Source organism: Podarcis raffonei, chromosome 13 (assembly GCF_027172205.1).
Source record: "Podarcis raffonei isolate rPodRaf1 chromosome 13, rPodRaf1.pri, whole genome shotgun sequence".
NCBI lineage: Eukaryota > Metazoa > Chordata > Lepidosauria > Squamata > Lacertidae > Podarcis > Podarcis raffonei.
Genome location: NC_070614.1, coordinates 48,572,280 through 48,587,996, shown reverse-complemented (window position 1 = coordinate 48,587,996; position 15,717 = coordinate 48,572,280). Strand labels below are relative to the sequence as shown.

General features: G+C 42.5%; 1 gene segment (V, D, J or C); it reads right to left on the bottom strand.

Moving 5' to 3' along the window:
* Positions 1-346: 346 nt before the first annotated feature.
* Positions 347-15,492, bottom strand: LOC128399223 (immunoglobulin heavy variable 4-59-like). The segment is given in 3 exon segments: positions 347-531; positions 14,950-15,264; positions 15,355-15,492. Coding segments are annotated over 3 exon segments (546 nt in total).
* Positions 15,493-15,717: the final 225 nt, after the last annotated feature.

Below are 15,717 nucleotides of genomic sequence, written 5' to 3'. Positions count from 1 at the left end.
AACACTGCTCAGCTGCAAGTCCTGAGACATGTCATCCACTCTTCACTTTTGCTCTGAGGCACCAGGTTTCTTTGATCACAGATGGGAATGTAAAGTTTGGATGTGGGACCATGACTCCAGTGTTAACCTATTTCAGCCAAGGGGAGCTTGTCCAGTTTAGGTGTCTCATGGTGGACTGAGTGCAGGCTGCCTTTATACATCCCTATTCTGACCAGGTTTAACTGATCCACATATATTCTTTGAGTTCAGTTGGGGTAGATAAATCTATGAATTGTAGAGTTGGAAGGGACCCCAAGGGTCATTGAATCCAACTACATGGAGAATGTTGTTCTCCATGGACAAAGGTCTACAGGATGTTTGATTGGTCAGAGTTTTTGGCATGGTGTTTGTTACTGTGGTAGCCTCCATACTGTCGCACCGTGCTACATTCCTGTGCACAAACTTCAGTCATGTTCAGATTATTTTCCTCCTCAATTAGATCTTGTAGGTGAACGGTAGATTTTTTCACATAGGAACAAAGCTGATAACCTCCTGAAACACCAACATGAACCATCATCCCATTATGTTTCTGAAATAATTGTTGGATGTAGAAGAGAGCAGCTTCCTGTATTTGTTACACCTGTTTTTGCTCCTTTGTGGTGTTGAGGCCATCATTTGGATTTTGTGGCCAGTGATTTATTTACCCTACTTTTGTTTTGTTTTGTATTATGTGCTGAAAACTGCTCTGTGGTCACTTCATTGTGCTGCTGGAACATTTATAATTGTAGCTAATAAATAAAAACAATGCACACATATACCATTTTCTCTTTGAAGCAGACTCTTACTGAATGCCAAAGATTTAAGTTTTATGTATCTTAAAAGAGAATGGTTAAGGCTCAGAAGAGCTATGCAATTCCTTGGGCACTTATATAACCTGTTAAAAAATTCTGGTTACCGTGATTTGAGTCTCCAATCAGCCATGACACCTTAGGTCAGTCGCTATCTCAAAGCCTAACCTACCTGGATGGCTCAGTTGGCTAGAGTGTGGGGCTGATCCCCGTATGGGACAACTGCACATTCCTTCATTGCAAGGGGTTGGGCTAGATGATCCACAGGGTCCCTTCCAACTCTTCTAGGCCCAACAATTCTAGGATTCTACTTCAAAGGGTTGTTGTGAAGATAGAATGGGGATGGCTGAAGAATCATGCCCACCCCCTTGAGCTCCTTGGAGGAAAGTGAGTGAAGTGAAGGAGTGAAGGAAGGAGGACTCTCATTGTTAGGGGTGGCAGAGGACAGAATATCTTGGGCCATCACTGCTAACTATTGGCTCATATGCAGCCAGCATAACAAATCTGTTGGTTCCCTCTCATTGTCTTCAAAGACTATTTGTACAGGATTGTATCACTGTGCCCCAGCCCCAAACCACAGTGAAGGGAGTCTTGACAAAAACTTCCTTTGCTCTCAGCTTATGGGAGTTGCTTCCTGCAAATAAGTGAGAGGGTCCCAGTCCTACAGATATGCACAGCTCTGATGGTGCACAGAGTAGCTTTCCCCAGTCTGTTCGGTGTCATTGCAGTCTCCCTTTCAAAGTTTGAATGTAGCCCATCAGCTACTGCTTAAGATGACTGCTCTCTTTTCAGGATTGCCCAGGGCCAATACACCATGTTTTTGTTCAACAATATCATGGTCCCTCTCCCAGCTGAATATTAATTTCTTCTTAAATTTATATCCCTGCCCTTCCTCACAAAGGAGTCCAGGGTGGCAAACAACAAGCAACAAAATAAAAAACAAACAAAATGAAACCTCATTTGGCATCTGGACGGAGTATCTTAATGATCTGAGAAGTCTGTCTGATAGGAGATGAATAGGGTATGTGTTGCTTGCTGTTTTTAAACAAATACTCAAGGGAGAGAAAAAGTGTCCTCTGGAGGCTTTGACATCTTCCCAGAGCATACAGTATATATACACTGTATTGTCAGTCAATGTTGTTTGATGGGTAGGTTTTCATATGGTATTTTGGATTCAAGTCCAACCTCAGCTGTGATCAACACAGTATGATTGAAACACAGTATGATTGAAAGGAAATGAGTTTCTTTGAACTGGTTTATGGTGTGATGCTGCCTGAACCAGTGAAAATGAGTCCATATGCACATCTGTATACCAGGGACTTTGTAGGCCCAACAACCTGTACTAAGAACATAAGAATAGCCTGCTGGATCAGCCCAATGGTCCATCTGCTCCAGCATCCTGTTCTCCCTAGATGCCTTTGGGGAGTCTGCAAGCAGGCTTTGTGCACAACAGCACTCTCCCCTTCTGTGGTTTCCAGTAACTGGTAAACTGATGCTGGGGCCAGTCTTGAGGAGCAGCACACCTGAAGAGTCCCTGTCCCACTGTGTTATGGTATGGTAGTAAGGCATCTCTATCTTAGCTGGGCCTTGCCAGATGTGCAGAGCTGACTCACCGCTGGAGTGCATAGGGAACTTGTGAGACCCAGCAATAGTAACATTAAGCTATGGTCCATGCTCCCCTGTCAATCAGCAATGTGACCAATGGGAGGCTGAGGATGATGTGGAAGCATAACAGAAGGCGATATCCATGTTGCTTTCTTAGGAGTGGTTTTGTGGGAACCTGTGGTAGATGTCAAGGGGCCAGAGGTTCTTGTGCCAGTTTGAGAAAGGACCTGCCTGTACCAAAAGATAGCATCGCTCATACCTGTGTGTGTCTCCATAAGGAGTTTTTGTATTGAGAAGTAACACTGTGGTAGCCATATCCCCACACAATGGTTTGTGCCAGTACTAAAATGCTTACCAGCACTCAAGACAGAAAACCATCCTTTTGTATACAGATGCGGAAGGGAGAATGTATGGAATTCTGCAACCACCAATCACAAACTTCACCATCGAAATATATCTAGTTCTGTTGAGTGTAAATATATTGTGTATGAAGGTAGCATATGGCCTTCCCCCAAGAAGTAGAATTTTGGTGTTTCTGGTGGTGTTCCATGTAGACCAAGTTCACTGTTTCTTCGTCATCCAACAATTATGGGGAAGGTCATCATGCAGTGACTTTTCTACCTCAAAAATTGGTGTATAAATTGACTCGAGATCTTAATTTTGTTCATCTCATTAATCTGCTTAACCACCTTTAAGGTCTTTGCCAACTTCCTCCTCAAACTGTGCGAGGAAACAGAAACAGAATGGGCTTCCTGTCCAAGATTAATTTGCGGTACTGTTAGAGACATGCCAGTTTTCTTTGCTAGTGACTTCACTGTCAAAGTTGGCTTTGAATATGCAGAGCTGTAAACAGCAGTCACGGTAAATGTGACAAATTTTGAGGTGAAGAATTATCAGCTGGACACAAGGTAGATGGGAAGAGAGCGATTCATCTCAAGATATATAGGGAACCATATGGAGTTTCTTTTTAAAATCATACATTTGTGCATGAATATATTTGTATGTTGAAACTGAGTAGTAGAAGGCTACACAGAAGCACAGGAGTGATCATGTTTTTGTGTTGCTGAGGAGAGAGGCTAATTTCACGCATATGCTGCAACTTTTTTACAGTTGACTTTTTCAAAATGGAAGCTCGGTGTACCTCTGCATCTTGATAATTGTTCACAATATATAAATATATTCAAAGATTATAAAACTCTTTTGCTGTGTGAGACAAGAAGCCAACAACATCTGCTTGAACATCATCAGGACATAGTAAGGTGAGGTGCCTTTACTGTCCTCCTTTTGACTCTGATGTTTCCATCTGAGGTACCCTGAAGATCTTTCAACTTCCTTTGAAACCTGAGATGGGAAGCATAACTATTAGTGCAAATCATAGACAAGATTTGGACAGATCTATCATCTATCTATCATCTATCATCTATCTAATCTCATCCTTTGAGTACTGTGTGTGGAGGAAAAAATCAGATATATAGAAGAGGTTGAAGAGTATGTTTAAGAACTCACACACATATGAGTTCATTGTTAAACTTATGTTGAAAGAGAGAGAGGCATTTGCCTTTGTAATTTTGATTCAGCGTGCATGATTGATGTGTTAGGGAACAATGCATCTAGTACTGTTTATCTCAGTGGTATCCTTTCATTCTGAACACAGAAGATTTTGTAAGGGCATTAATCACTGTGCCGCTACCCCCGTATTCATCACAGTGATTCACTCCCATACAGAAAAATGGAGTGTGTGGTGGGAAAGTATAGGAAGTATATCACAGATTGCTCTAAGAAAAGGTTTCTTAAGGGACAGTGACTTACAAAGGTCAACGGAAATTCCTTTTGCCTGAGATGAAATGTTGAAGAATTTGATGGCATACTCTTGATAAGTTTGAAAAGATATGCTAGGTCCCCCCCCCCTGCAAAAGTTCACAAAGTGCTTGCTACTTCTGGAATGTGATTTATTGATGTGCTGTCCCAGTCTGTTACACCGTGCTCTGTAAGCTCAGAAAAAACAGAGCCTGTTCAGATTGGAGTTCTTTCTGGTGCAGGGCTGTAGCTCAGTGGCAGAGTCAGACAGCAGTGAGCTAGATGGAACAATGATCTGACTTGGTATTTATGAGACAGTTTCCTATGCAAAATCCAACTTTTCAGCATGTGACTTAAACTGTGTCTCAAGCAAATAGCTCTCTCATCCTGAGTTGGGAAGGTTGAGCATGGAAAGAAAAAGGTGAACAATTAGCCCTTCTTTTCTATTTTTTTTAATTACCAAATCTCTATTTGCATATTTGCTACCCATAAATTATGTTTACCTAGGTGACTATGTCTATTGCAAAAATGAACCTACATTATGTGTGTGTGTTTATAATAATCACCATAATAGTAAATATCCATAAAATAAAACAACATTCCTCTTGGAAGAGGTGCAAGCTCGTAGAGTTGGCTCCTCACTAGGAAGTTAGTTGCACTCAGATTTCCCACTGAAATTAATGGGCGTTACATCACTGCTAACTTTTCACATTAATCCCAATGGGACCTACGTAAATACAGCCAGCTTTGTGGTTTAGTCATGTCCCGGAAGTCTGTCTGTGGACAAATGCCAACTCCCTCGTTCTGAAGCAAGATGAGTGCTGCACCCCATAGTCTTAACTGTCCAGAGGTCCTTTATCTTTACCTTATCTTACACAAGAGTACTGAGTTCATCCCTAGTACGCTTGCATAGAATTGCACCCATAATATACATTTCCTTGACATATTAGATTAAAAAAACAACACATAGTTTTAATGAACTATAAGGGTCCCCTAAACAGGGTCCAAAGAGAAGTAGCAATCCATGTATGAAACAGAATAAATGATTTAGCAGGAGCAGCCATTTGAAACAGTTGTCTGTACATAATCTGAGGAGGTTTTTGACAGGCGACCCATCATTGTGTAGGGCCAGCTACCCACACAGTGCTACACGGCTTGGCAAAATCTAGAGGATCCCACAATAATGCTCATTGAGATTGTCCATCCACTCAGGCTTTTGCTCATGGCTCCATAACCAAAAGTTGTTGTCATTTTTAAATGGGGTGGTAGAAAAGAAATTTCCAGGGAGTCGCTTATTCCAAAGTGATCATTTAAGGCCAATGGAATCTCTTTTACCTTAGATGGTTGGTAGCAGTTGGCATGGTTTCCTTTGAACATTCTTACTCCATGTTTTTCATCTGGTCAGATCCCATAGTTTCCAAATACTTCAAATTACATTTTAGAAAACCAGCACTGATTAATTAAACAAACAAACTGATGAACATGTGACCTTGGGCATGGTTGTGTGAATTCCCCTCAGTTTCTTGTGTGTATAAGAGAGAGAAAGAGAGAGGGAGAATGGTGAAGTAAGAGCGACTGAGGAAGTGGAAGCTCTGAGGTATTGAAGGCTTCCACACAACTCATTCTCATCTGAGTCCCAATAATTTAAAGTTATTTCCTTCCCAGTATGTTTGTTTACGATTCTGGCCATGGGGACCGCTCTGGGCGTCTCTGGGTATACAGTCGGCCTTCTGAGTCACCTCTTGCTGAAAGCAAGCTCCATGCCATGCCACCCCCTCAAAGACACCAAACTTGGGAGAGCTTCCAGAGTGGGCTTTAGCTCAGCGCAGTGAGCTGCCACCAGAAACAAAAAATATTGCAGTGCTTAAAAATAGTCACCACAGATTTTTGATTGATGTATTAGGGAACACGTAGCACTTAAAACAACCACCACCACAATTTGCCAAGTCTCTTTTCTACCTAACTCTGTCCCATGTGGAAAAAGTATGACTTCATGTTTGCAAAAGGATCTAGCCACAATCACATTTCATTCAGTTGTTGGCTGATAGAACAGGTTTTTGATGGGGCACCCATCACTGTGGTAGCCCCCGCTATAATAATACACCATGATACAAGGCTTGACAAAAATCTGAAAGATTCGACAACACTTTCAAATTTATCCTTCGTTTTCCATTGTAGAAAACCAGCATCAAAGTGCTTTCATGACTCCAGTTCTTCCATGAATGTAGGTCTTCTAGGAGATGGTTGACTGGTTGGACAGAAGGCATTTGGACGTGGTTTATGTTACTGTCATAGCTCCCATAACTACAGTTAGCACCATGATATTTCCCTATACTAAAACCATTGTAACAGGTTTGCCGGCCGGTTCTGTCTGGGAAGTAATGAGGAAGGACTTTCAGCTATGTGTCAGCCTAATCCACAAGTTTAAAACAGCAACCCTGCCGGTTTAGATAACCTTCAAGATATAAATAAACTGAGAGCTCAAAACAAATGGAAATCTCATTGCCTAGAGTAGGAGAAACTTCGGGGCTCTCTTTGATCTGTCAAGGAGCATCTAAGGTGGCCACTGCCCAACTTACTTGCACGGTGGGAGATGTCCAAGCAAATCCTCTTAATTCACATTTCTTCACAAAGCTTTTGTCCTCACCTTTGCCAACATTCACTACCGTGGATGCGGTTGGCTTTAGGACAGGGATAGGGAATCTTTGACCCTCCAAATGTTGTTGGACTCCGGCTCCAATTCGTCCCAGCCAACATGGCCAAAAGTCAGGGATGATAGGAGTTGTAGTCTAATGCCTCTGGAAGGCCACAGGCTTTGCATCTCTGCCTTAGGGGGTTTGTAAAAATCAGTGTGTATATGCATTGCACCTGGCATATGAATATTTTTTTTTTAAGATTTTTATTGAAGTTTCAAAGATTATATAAAAACAAAACAGAACAAAAATACAAAAATACAAACAGACAAGAATAAAAAACAAGTATACTTTCAATCCCTTATTTTCTTGTAACTTACTTCCCCGACTTCCTCATACCTCCCCTTTCTGTATTCCAATTTCTAATTTATTAATTCAGCAAATCCTTTCCCTTAATTTCATTTAATTATTGACCTTTCTTTTCTTTTTACTTAACCAATACAGCTGGGAACCACATACATTCTAAACCAACGTCATACTAACATTCATTAATTTTGCAATGTTTCTTAAGATAGTCCTTAAATTTCTTCCAATCTTCCTCCGCTGTCTCTCTCCCTGGCATATGAAGATTTAAAGGTATTGTGTATAATACCTGTAATATCATTCAGAGTCAACATTTGATGTGAAACTTGCAATGATTTGTGATTGAAATGGGGGGCAGAGGTGGAATTACCACATTTCAAATTGCTACTGTTTTAGCCATGTGGCATTTTTGCTGGTTAATATTGCTCTTACAAGCTTTTTGATAGACTTCATTTCACTGTGGGAGCCGCTACTCCATCGTACATGATGTTACAGAGCTGTACAAAATCCTATGGAAGGAATGATTAGGGGAGGTGCCACTTGCTTCTCATGCAATGATCTCATGAAGGATTTTGGTGGATAATTCCAGCCCAACTGGTGGTCAACCAGCTTGAAACAGTCCACAGGTCATGTACTAGGGCCTGTCCGCTGCTGTCCTTTGGTTGCCTGATTTTGGATTTTACTAATCATAATTTTTTAAAATAATAATAATAATTTTCTTATTTATACTCCATCCATCTGGCTGTGTTTTCCCAGCCACTCTGGGCGGCTCCCAACAGAACAGAGTAAAACTTCAAACATAAAAAACTTCCCTAAACAGATGTCTTCTAAAAGTCAGATAGTTGTTTATTTCCTTGACATCTGATGGGAGGGAGTTCCACAGGGTGGGTGCCACTACCGAGAAGGCCCTCTGCCTGGTTCCCTTTAACGTCACTTCTCTCAGTGAGGGAACCACCAGAAGGCCCTCGGTGCTGGACCTCAGTGTCCGGGCAGAACAATGAGGGTGGAGATGTTCCTACTACTTGCCCTGCTTTTGGCATCTTCTAGGGATTGCTCCTGAACTGCTGATTGTTTGAGGCAATGGATAGCGGGGGGATGGGGAAATACAGTTTTCAGAGGAGAGTGCTTGAGAAATAGATTTCATTCTTGCATCTGATGTGAAAACTTAGAACCAACTTTACATCTGATGTGAAACTTAGAACCATTTGCAGCTGATTTTTTTTGGGGGGGCAGGCAGCAATTGCCACATTTCAGATTGCTGCAGTTTTAGTGGTACGTGAGCCAGTGTGGTGTAGTGGTTAAGAGCGGTGGACTCGTAATCTGGTGAACCGGGTTCGCGTCTCCGCTCCTCCACATGCAGCTGCTGGGTGACCTTGGGCTAGTCACACTTCTTTGAAGTCTCTCAGCCTCACTCACCTCACAGAGTGTTTGTTGTGGGGGAGGAAGGGAAAGGAGAATGTTAGCCGCTATGAGACTCCTTAGTGTAGTGATAAAGTGGGATATCAAATTGAAACTCTTCTACTCTTCTATGCCACTTTCTGCTGGTTAAAACTGTACTTGCAAGCTTTTTGATAGGGTTCTTTTCACAGTGGTAGCTGCCACTCCAGTATTCTACACCATGCTGCAGAGCTGTGCAAAATCCCATGGCAAGATTGGATGTTGAAGGGACCACCTGTTTCTCATGCAGTGTTCTCATGAAGGATCTGCCTAGAGCATTGTTGACCAACTGGTGGCCGACCAGCTGAAACTAGTCCACTGGCTATGTATTTGGGCCTGTTAGCTGCCATCTTTGTGTTGTTCAATTTTGGATAGTTACTTTCCTGGTTTTGGCATCCACCTGAGCTTCAGTCCTGAACTGCTGGTGGTCTGAGGCAGTGGATAGTGTATTAGGGTGTGTGCCGGGGGTGGGGGAGAGGGAATACAGATTTCAGGGGACAGTGCTTGAGAATTTTATTTTATTTATTTAACAGAATATATATACCAGTTAATTATCAAAACCTCAGAGCAGTTTACATGATATATAATATATTAAAAGTGCTGGTAAGATCAGAAAGATCAGAAGTCAAATAAAATCAGCAGATTTAAAAATACACCTTCTAATACAAAATGGCATGCTGGTATGTATGTATGTATGTATGTATGTATGTATGTATGTATGTATGCCCTGCCCTGCCCTGCCCTGCCCTGCCCTGCCCTTCCTCTCAAATGAGCCAATGGTTAAAAACGAATGTGTGCTCACTTTACATGATTGGGTAGACTGGCTTAACCAAAAAACATTTGGTAAGTGAAGGAACCAGCCTAATTTCAGTAGACAGGGAGTTCAAAAGTGTACAGTAGGTGCTGTCACACTGAAGGATCAGTTCCTTGCACACGTGGAAGGAATATTATGTTTTACTTGGAGGAAGTGAAAAAACAGTCTGTCTAGATTTTTGATTGGCTTGCTAGAAAAACAGTCTTTTTTTAAAAAAAATATGCCACAACTCTTTCCCACTTAAATCTGTGCTGCAGAAAAATGATTGTTTCATGTATGTAGAAGGTAGGCTTTGGATGTAACTTGATTTGATTTGCACAGCAGTTTTTGACAGAGCATGAATCACTGTGGTAGTTGCCATAATATGCACCATGATACATGGCTTGGCAAAATCTAAAGGACTCAAGAACATGTTCAGGTGCCATTGTAGAAAACCAGCACCAATGGGTTTTCAAGATTGAAGTTCTCCCATGAATGCATGTCTTCTGGGAGATGGATGGAGTTTGAGCATGCTGTGTGTTCTTGTCATAGCTCCCATAACTATAATAACACCCTGATATTTCCCTGTACAAAAGCGTCTGTAAAGTTGGCATGAATGTTTTGCCCACTCAGTGAATGAGTGAGCAATTATATCATGTCATCAACACCCTCAAGTTAAAATTAACAGCAATGTTTATCTTATTCATCATTGTTATTAATCCTTTTAAGTTTGTATGCTGCTTTTCCATATAAATATGCTGTGGATGTGGTTGACTTTAGGACAGGGATAGAGAATCTGTGGCCTTCCAGATGAGGTTGGATTCCATCTCCCATCAACAGGGCCAGCACGCCCATGTGGCAAGGTAAGGCTACCGCCTCAGGCAGCAGGATCCACAGATACGGCCTCCAAGGAGCGCATTACCTGTCACAGTCTCGGCAACAGCACACTCCTTTGGCTGCTGGATCTGCCTCCTCGTCAGCAGCCACTGTCCAATGCTGCCTCCACAGCAGGCTCTCAGTGAATAGGAGACATTTCTGGTCTCCTCCCACCTGCTGTTCCTGGGGAGGCAGAACAGCACCCGTTCACTTCATGCTGAACCTGCTAACTTCTGGCTCAGACGTAGTGAATGGAGTTTTTGCATAGGCATGTGAATGGAGCACTGTGAATGGAGCCTTGACAATAACTTCCATTCCTCTCCGAATTTTTTTGAGACAGTGATCTGGGTGCTATAGAAATGCATTGCTGCACTTGTATGTAGAGGAAGTTGTGGTGATCTAGAACTCTTCATTTTCCTATGCAGCCTTCCCAGAAAGCTTTGGATGTATTTGTTCACCTTCTAAGGATAGTCCAGATCTATCATGGGATATATTGGTACAATAGCTTGACGCTATGTGTCCCCCACTGTGATATGTAGTTCAACAAAAACCCATATAATACCTTATTTTTTAAAAGGTTGAAAATTCACCGTGATTCAGAAAGCAAGGTGGAAAACACACACACACACACACACACACACACACACACACACACACACCACTGTCCCTTTGGAGCCTTCTTACTGAAATCAACAGGACTTAAGTTATTAGTAAATTTCCCCATTGTTTTCACTGGGTCCTAAGTTCAACTGACATTGGCCTCACTCCTAACCCCACTTACATGGGAGCAAGACCCACAGAATTTAATAGGGCCTACGTCTGAGTAGAATTAGTCCAAAACCGTGCCCAGATGTGAAGTAGGACAGTATCATGTTCCCAAAAGGAACATGTTTTGTTTGCCAAATGGAAAGGAGTGAACGCTCACACATTTGAAGAAGAGCATTTCAAGATTTAGCAACTTTCTATAATAAGGTGCATCACAATCTTGTGGCAATGTGGTCATGCGGTTTGGCACACTGTTGGCACAGATTTTTATGGGGCATGGCTGCCATCTACTGGACAAGCAAAAGTGCAAAGAATCCTTTTCACTGTGACTGTGCTGCTGCTTTTTCCTTTCCTTAGCAACATCACAACGGGTGATAACTGGGTTAAGCAAAGAAGTCTCCCCATCTGACCCTAGGTGGGAAAGAGCTGGTCTTCCCTGGTTGCTCTTTCAGAAAGAGGTGACTACATAAATTAAATACTTTCCGTTGCAGAAGGGTTTTGCATGTGAATAAGAAAGTCAACACACAGACTTGGGCGTAGGCATTGTAGTGTTTACTGTGCTCTTCTTTCTGATGATGGCTCCTCTGCAGGCAAGACCAAGGAAGCCCTGGGCCTAGTTGTCTACCATCACTCAACCAACCCAACTCTACAGTTTGCTGGGCCTTAGAATGGCCTCCTTCATCTCTTCTGTTCTTCAGCTGCTGGACAGCTCCTCCCAACCTCACACAGGGCTGATCCACATCCACTGCACAGGCAATACTAATTTAAAACATACCACTTCTCCCAAAGGTTCATGGGAACTGTAGTAGCTACAATTTTCAGCAAACTACAGTTCCCAAGATTCTTTGAGAGAAGTCATGCGTCATAGATATGCCTTAGATATGCTTTGTCCTTTGCTGTGCTGGAGGGAGGATGAGGGGAAGGGAAGCATTGTCAGTATAAGGATTTGGTTTTTTTTGCAATTAACATATACATTGTAAGTATATGTTTCATGAAATTTAATAAAAATAATACCCCCCCCACAAAACACCAATAGGATTGAGTCTTTGATGTACTATACTTAAGTGAGCCCCTTGTGCATTTTACGTATGAGGTTGTTCACCTTCCTGTTCACCAGAAAAATGGCAAATTCTGCAATACGGAAATACAGATTATTTTGCAAATTCTGCAGTACGGAAGTTCGTTATGCATACTGAGGGAATAAGCATGCATTCACTTGTATGGCTTATGATTAAGCTGGGCTTTGAATAATCTTCACTTCAAGGCGTGCATAGAATTTTGCAGTAAGGATTTAGCAATATTTCTGTGTCATTTTTAAATTATCATGACAAAGACCAAGTTGCTAGCCAAACTATGGTTCCTTTTCCACCTGAAACAAATTGAAATCCCCCCTCCATATTTCTGTTTGGCAAGTCTGTTTCTCCATCTACTAAATAGTTATCCTGGTAATTACTTATTTGGTCTCATCCCATCTGCCCTATCATCTTCATGGGTCTTTACCAGCTTCCTCCTTTAATAGTATGGGTGGAAACCAGAATCACATGGGCTTCCTGTCTGAGAATAAATTTGGATGCAGAGAGCGAAGAGAATAATGCAGAGTCAAGAGGAACTCATGTCAAGATGGATAAGTAGATGAAGAGAAAGTGTATTTGGATTGCTGATCATCTGAATATTCTAGAATTCCTCCTAATTTTGAAGATCACTGTTTTGTTTTGTTTTTAATAGACAATTTGGCATCTGCACCTCGATGTTTTTTGATGAATTGCCTGGACTGAAAAGGTTTTGGATTGAGAGAGAACCACACTAATTTGCCCCTGGAGAACTTCAGATCCCTTAGCAGGTGAGCTGAGTTGTCCTTACTGTCCTGCTGCCTTCCTGACCCTCACTGATTTTTCTGTATGAGCTGAACTATTGCTCCCTCAACTCCCTACTGATTCTCTAAGATCTGGGTTAGGGATAAGGACCTAAATGGGATGTAAATATGCTTATTCAAATTACATCCAAGAGTTGGACAGCAATGTTCATTCTCTCTCTCTCTCTCTTAGTACAATACATGACCCTCCAGATGTGGAAAATCATGTAGCTAAATAAAAATGTTCATGTGTGTATTTAAGAAGTGGAAGAGCAAAAAAACATTTGCTTGGCCCACTTTGATTCCAGACAAGCAGTTGCTTTGCAGATGTACAATCAGCATGTTATAATGTCATAGAATCATAGGACTGTAGAGTTGGAAGGGACCCCAAGGGTAATCTAGCCCAACCCCATGTGAACTGTTACCGCTTCCTTCTCCATTAGTGTCTTTTCTTTGTGAGCATGGATGATTTTACTAGGGTGCGTGTTACAATGCTACTCCCAGGATCCACAGTGATGTATTCCTCTACAAAAAACATTGACTGTGAAATTCAAATCATGAGGGATACCATGTAAGCCTCCACTCCAAATACTGATGGAGCACTCATCAGAAATTTGGAGAGGATATGGGATGTTTCTTCTCACAAAAGAATATAGACAGATTAATACAATGTGAATTTATTTAAGTATGTGATCTCGATATGCAATCTATGAACGTGGGACTGTACATGTTGTTACTCTCTGGTACACAGCATTGTTCCTCAGCACTTTATATTTTGTCCCCAGCATCAACCTAGGGAAGGCAATGAGATCTCTTCTGATGATCTCATTTGGCCACTTTCTAATTTTAAGTATTTCTTATAAATTTCATTGTTACAAAACAACAACCCAGCATTGGTGGGTTTGATAAATCAATGAATGCAATTTTCCTTGGTCTACTGGATGAATAATGGAGTTTTAGGCTTGAATAGTGTCATTGTCAGGCATCCCCAAACTCAGCCCTCCAGATGTTTTGGGACTACAATTCCCATCATCCCTGACCACTGGTCCTGTTCGCTAGGGATGATGGGAGTTGTAGTCCCGAGTTTGGGGATGCCTGGCCATTGTGGTAGTTCCTATAGCCATGACAAGCTCTTTATCCCAGGTAGATGTTGGTGGATTTCAATTCCCATCATTTCCTAGCCATGCTGGCTGGTGCTGATTGGAACTGGAATCCAGAAACATCTGGAGGGCCGCATTGGACAGAATCCATGCCCCCGGCTTCCTTTAACAGGATACCCTTAATGAGGAAGGGCAGGCAGAGGCTACAACCTCCCCTCCATCCAAACAAAGGCTTACCCAATGCCTAACCTCACAAACTTGTGACCATAGCTTCAAGGTAGGCAAAAACCAAATGGCTGGAGCCAATCTGCCAAGTGGAAAAAATTCCCCAAAATATGATGACCAATATTAGTCCATAGCAAGGTCGTAGTGCAGCAAAGCAGAAGAAGAGGCAAGGGATGGGAGATCTGGTGAAGGGCATGAGAGGACAATCTCCCCGCCACACCATGGTTTAAATTCCCTGTGGCACTGTCCCCCATCAGTGCTGATTGGTCACCAGGGGGCACCCCTTGAGCGGGGCCCTGCCCAGCACTGACGGTGTGGACAAGCAGCGGTGGGGAAGGCTCCATCCCTGGGCCAGATCACCGGGAGGGCCCGGGGCTCAGGACCCAGCCGCAACGCTGCCCACCGAATCAGGTGAGCGGACCTATCAAACCATCTGATGGAACATGACTTCATAGTTCTTCATCTATATTGGAGGTGTGTCTTCAATGACTTCAATGGAATTTGACTTCATTGCGTGCCATCATGAAGCCATTTTGCTGGTATTTACACAAAGACAAATGCTTTAATCAACTTGACAGTTAGCTCCATCTATTGGAGATAGATAGCCAGCAGTTCCTGAGCAGGTGGTTGAGACTGATTGTGGTTTTTGTACAGATGCTTGATTGCTCTGGCTCACTGTGCCGCGCACAGTAGTATACTGCTGTGTCTGCAGTTTCCAGGGACCTCAACTGAAGATATACTTCATTTTTGGAGGTGTCCCTGGTGATGCTGATTCGACTTCCAAATGTTGGGCTGTATGTAGTGCCAGCACCATCATCCGTGTCCTCAATATCCCCCATCCATTTCAGACCCTTCCCTGGAGGCTGCCGGATCCAATTCCAATAATAATCACCAACTTGAACCCCAGAAACTGCACAGGTCAGCTTGAAGGAGTCTCCGGGCTTCACCAGTCCTGGACCAGACTCAATTATCTGTAGAGTGGAATACGTACCTACAAAAGAATGCAGAAGTTGTGTCATAATCGGGAGCCTCTTTGTGTTCTACTCAACATTTTGGTTTTATACAAAGGATAAATCCTCACCAGGAGAGAAGCTCAGGAGAATGAAAAAAAGCAATGGGAAACTCATCTTTCTTTCTTTCTTTCTTTCTTTCTTTCTTTCTTTCTTTCTTTCTTTCTTTCTTCGTTTCTTTCTTAGTACAAAACAAAAAGGGACTCAGCCAGGTCACGGAGCAATGCTGGATGGTGCTATTTAAGCACAAAGGGCCTGGTCAGGTGATTTGCATAGAGGGTGTTCAGTCACATCTGGTCCTGCACTTAAGAAGCAAAGCGGATGAGATGAGACCTGCTTATGGTTATGACTCCAGTCAAGGTGTCGTGGGGCTGGGGGAGACACTCCCCAGTTTTTGCCTTCTACCCTAATTGCAGCTTTCATTTACAGTACAT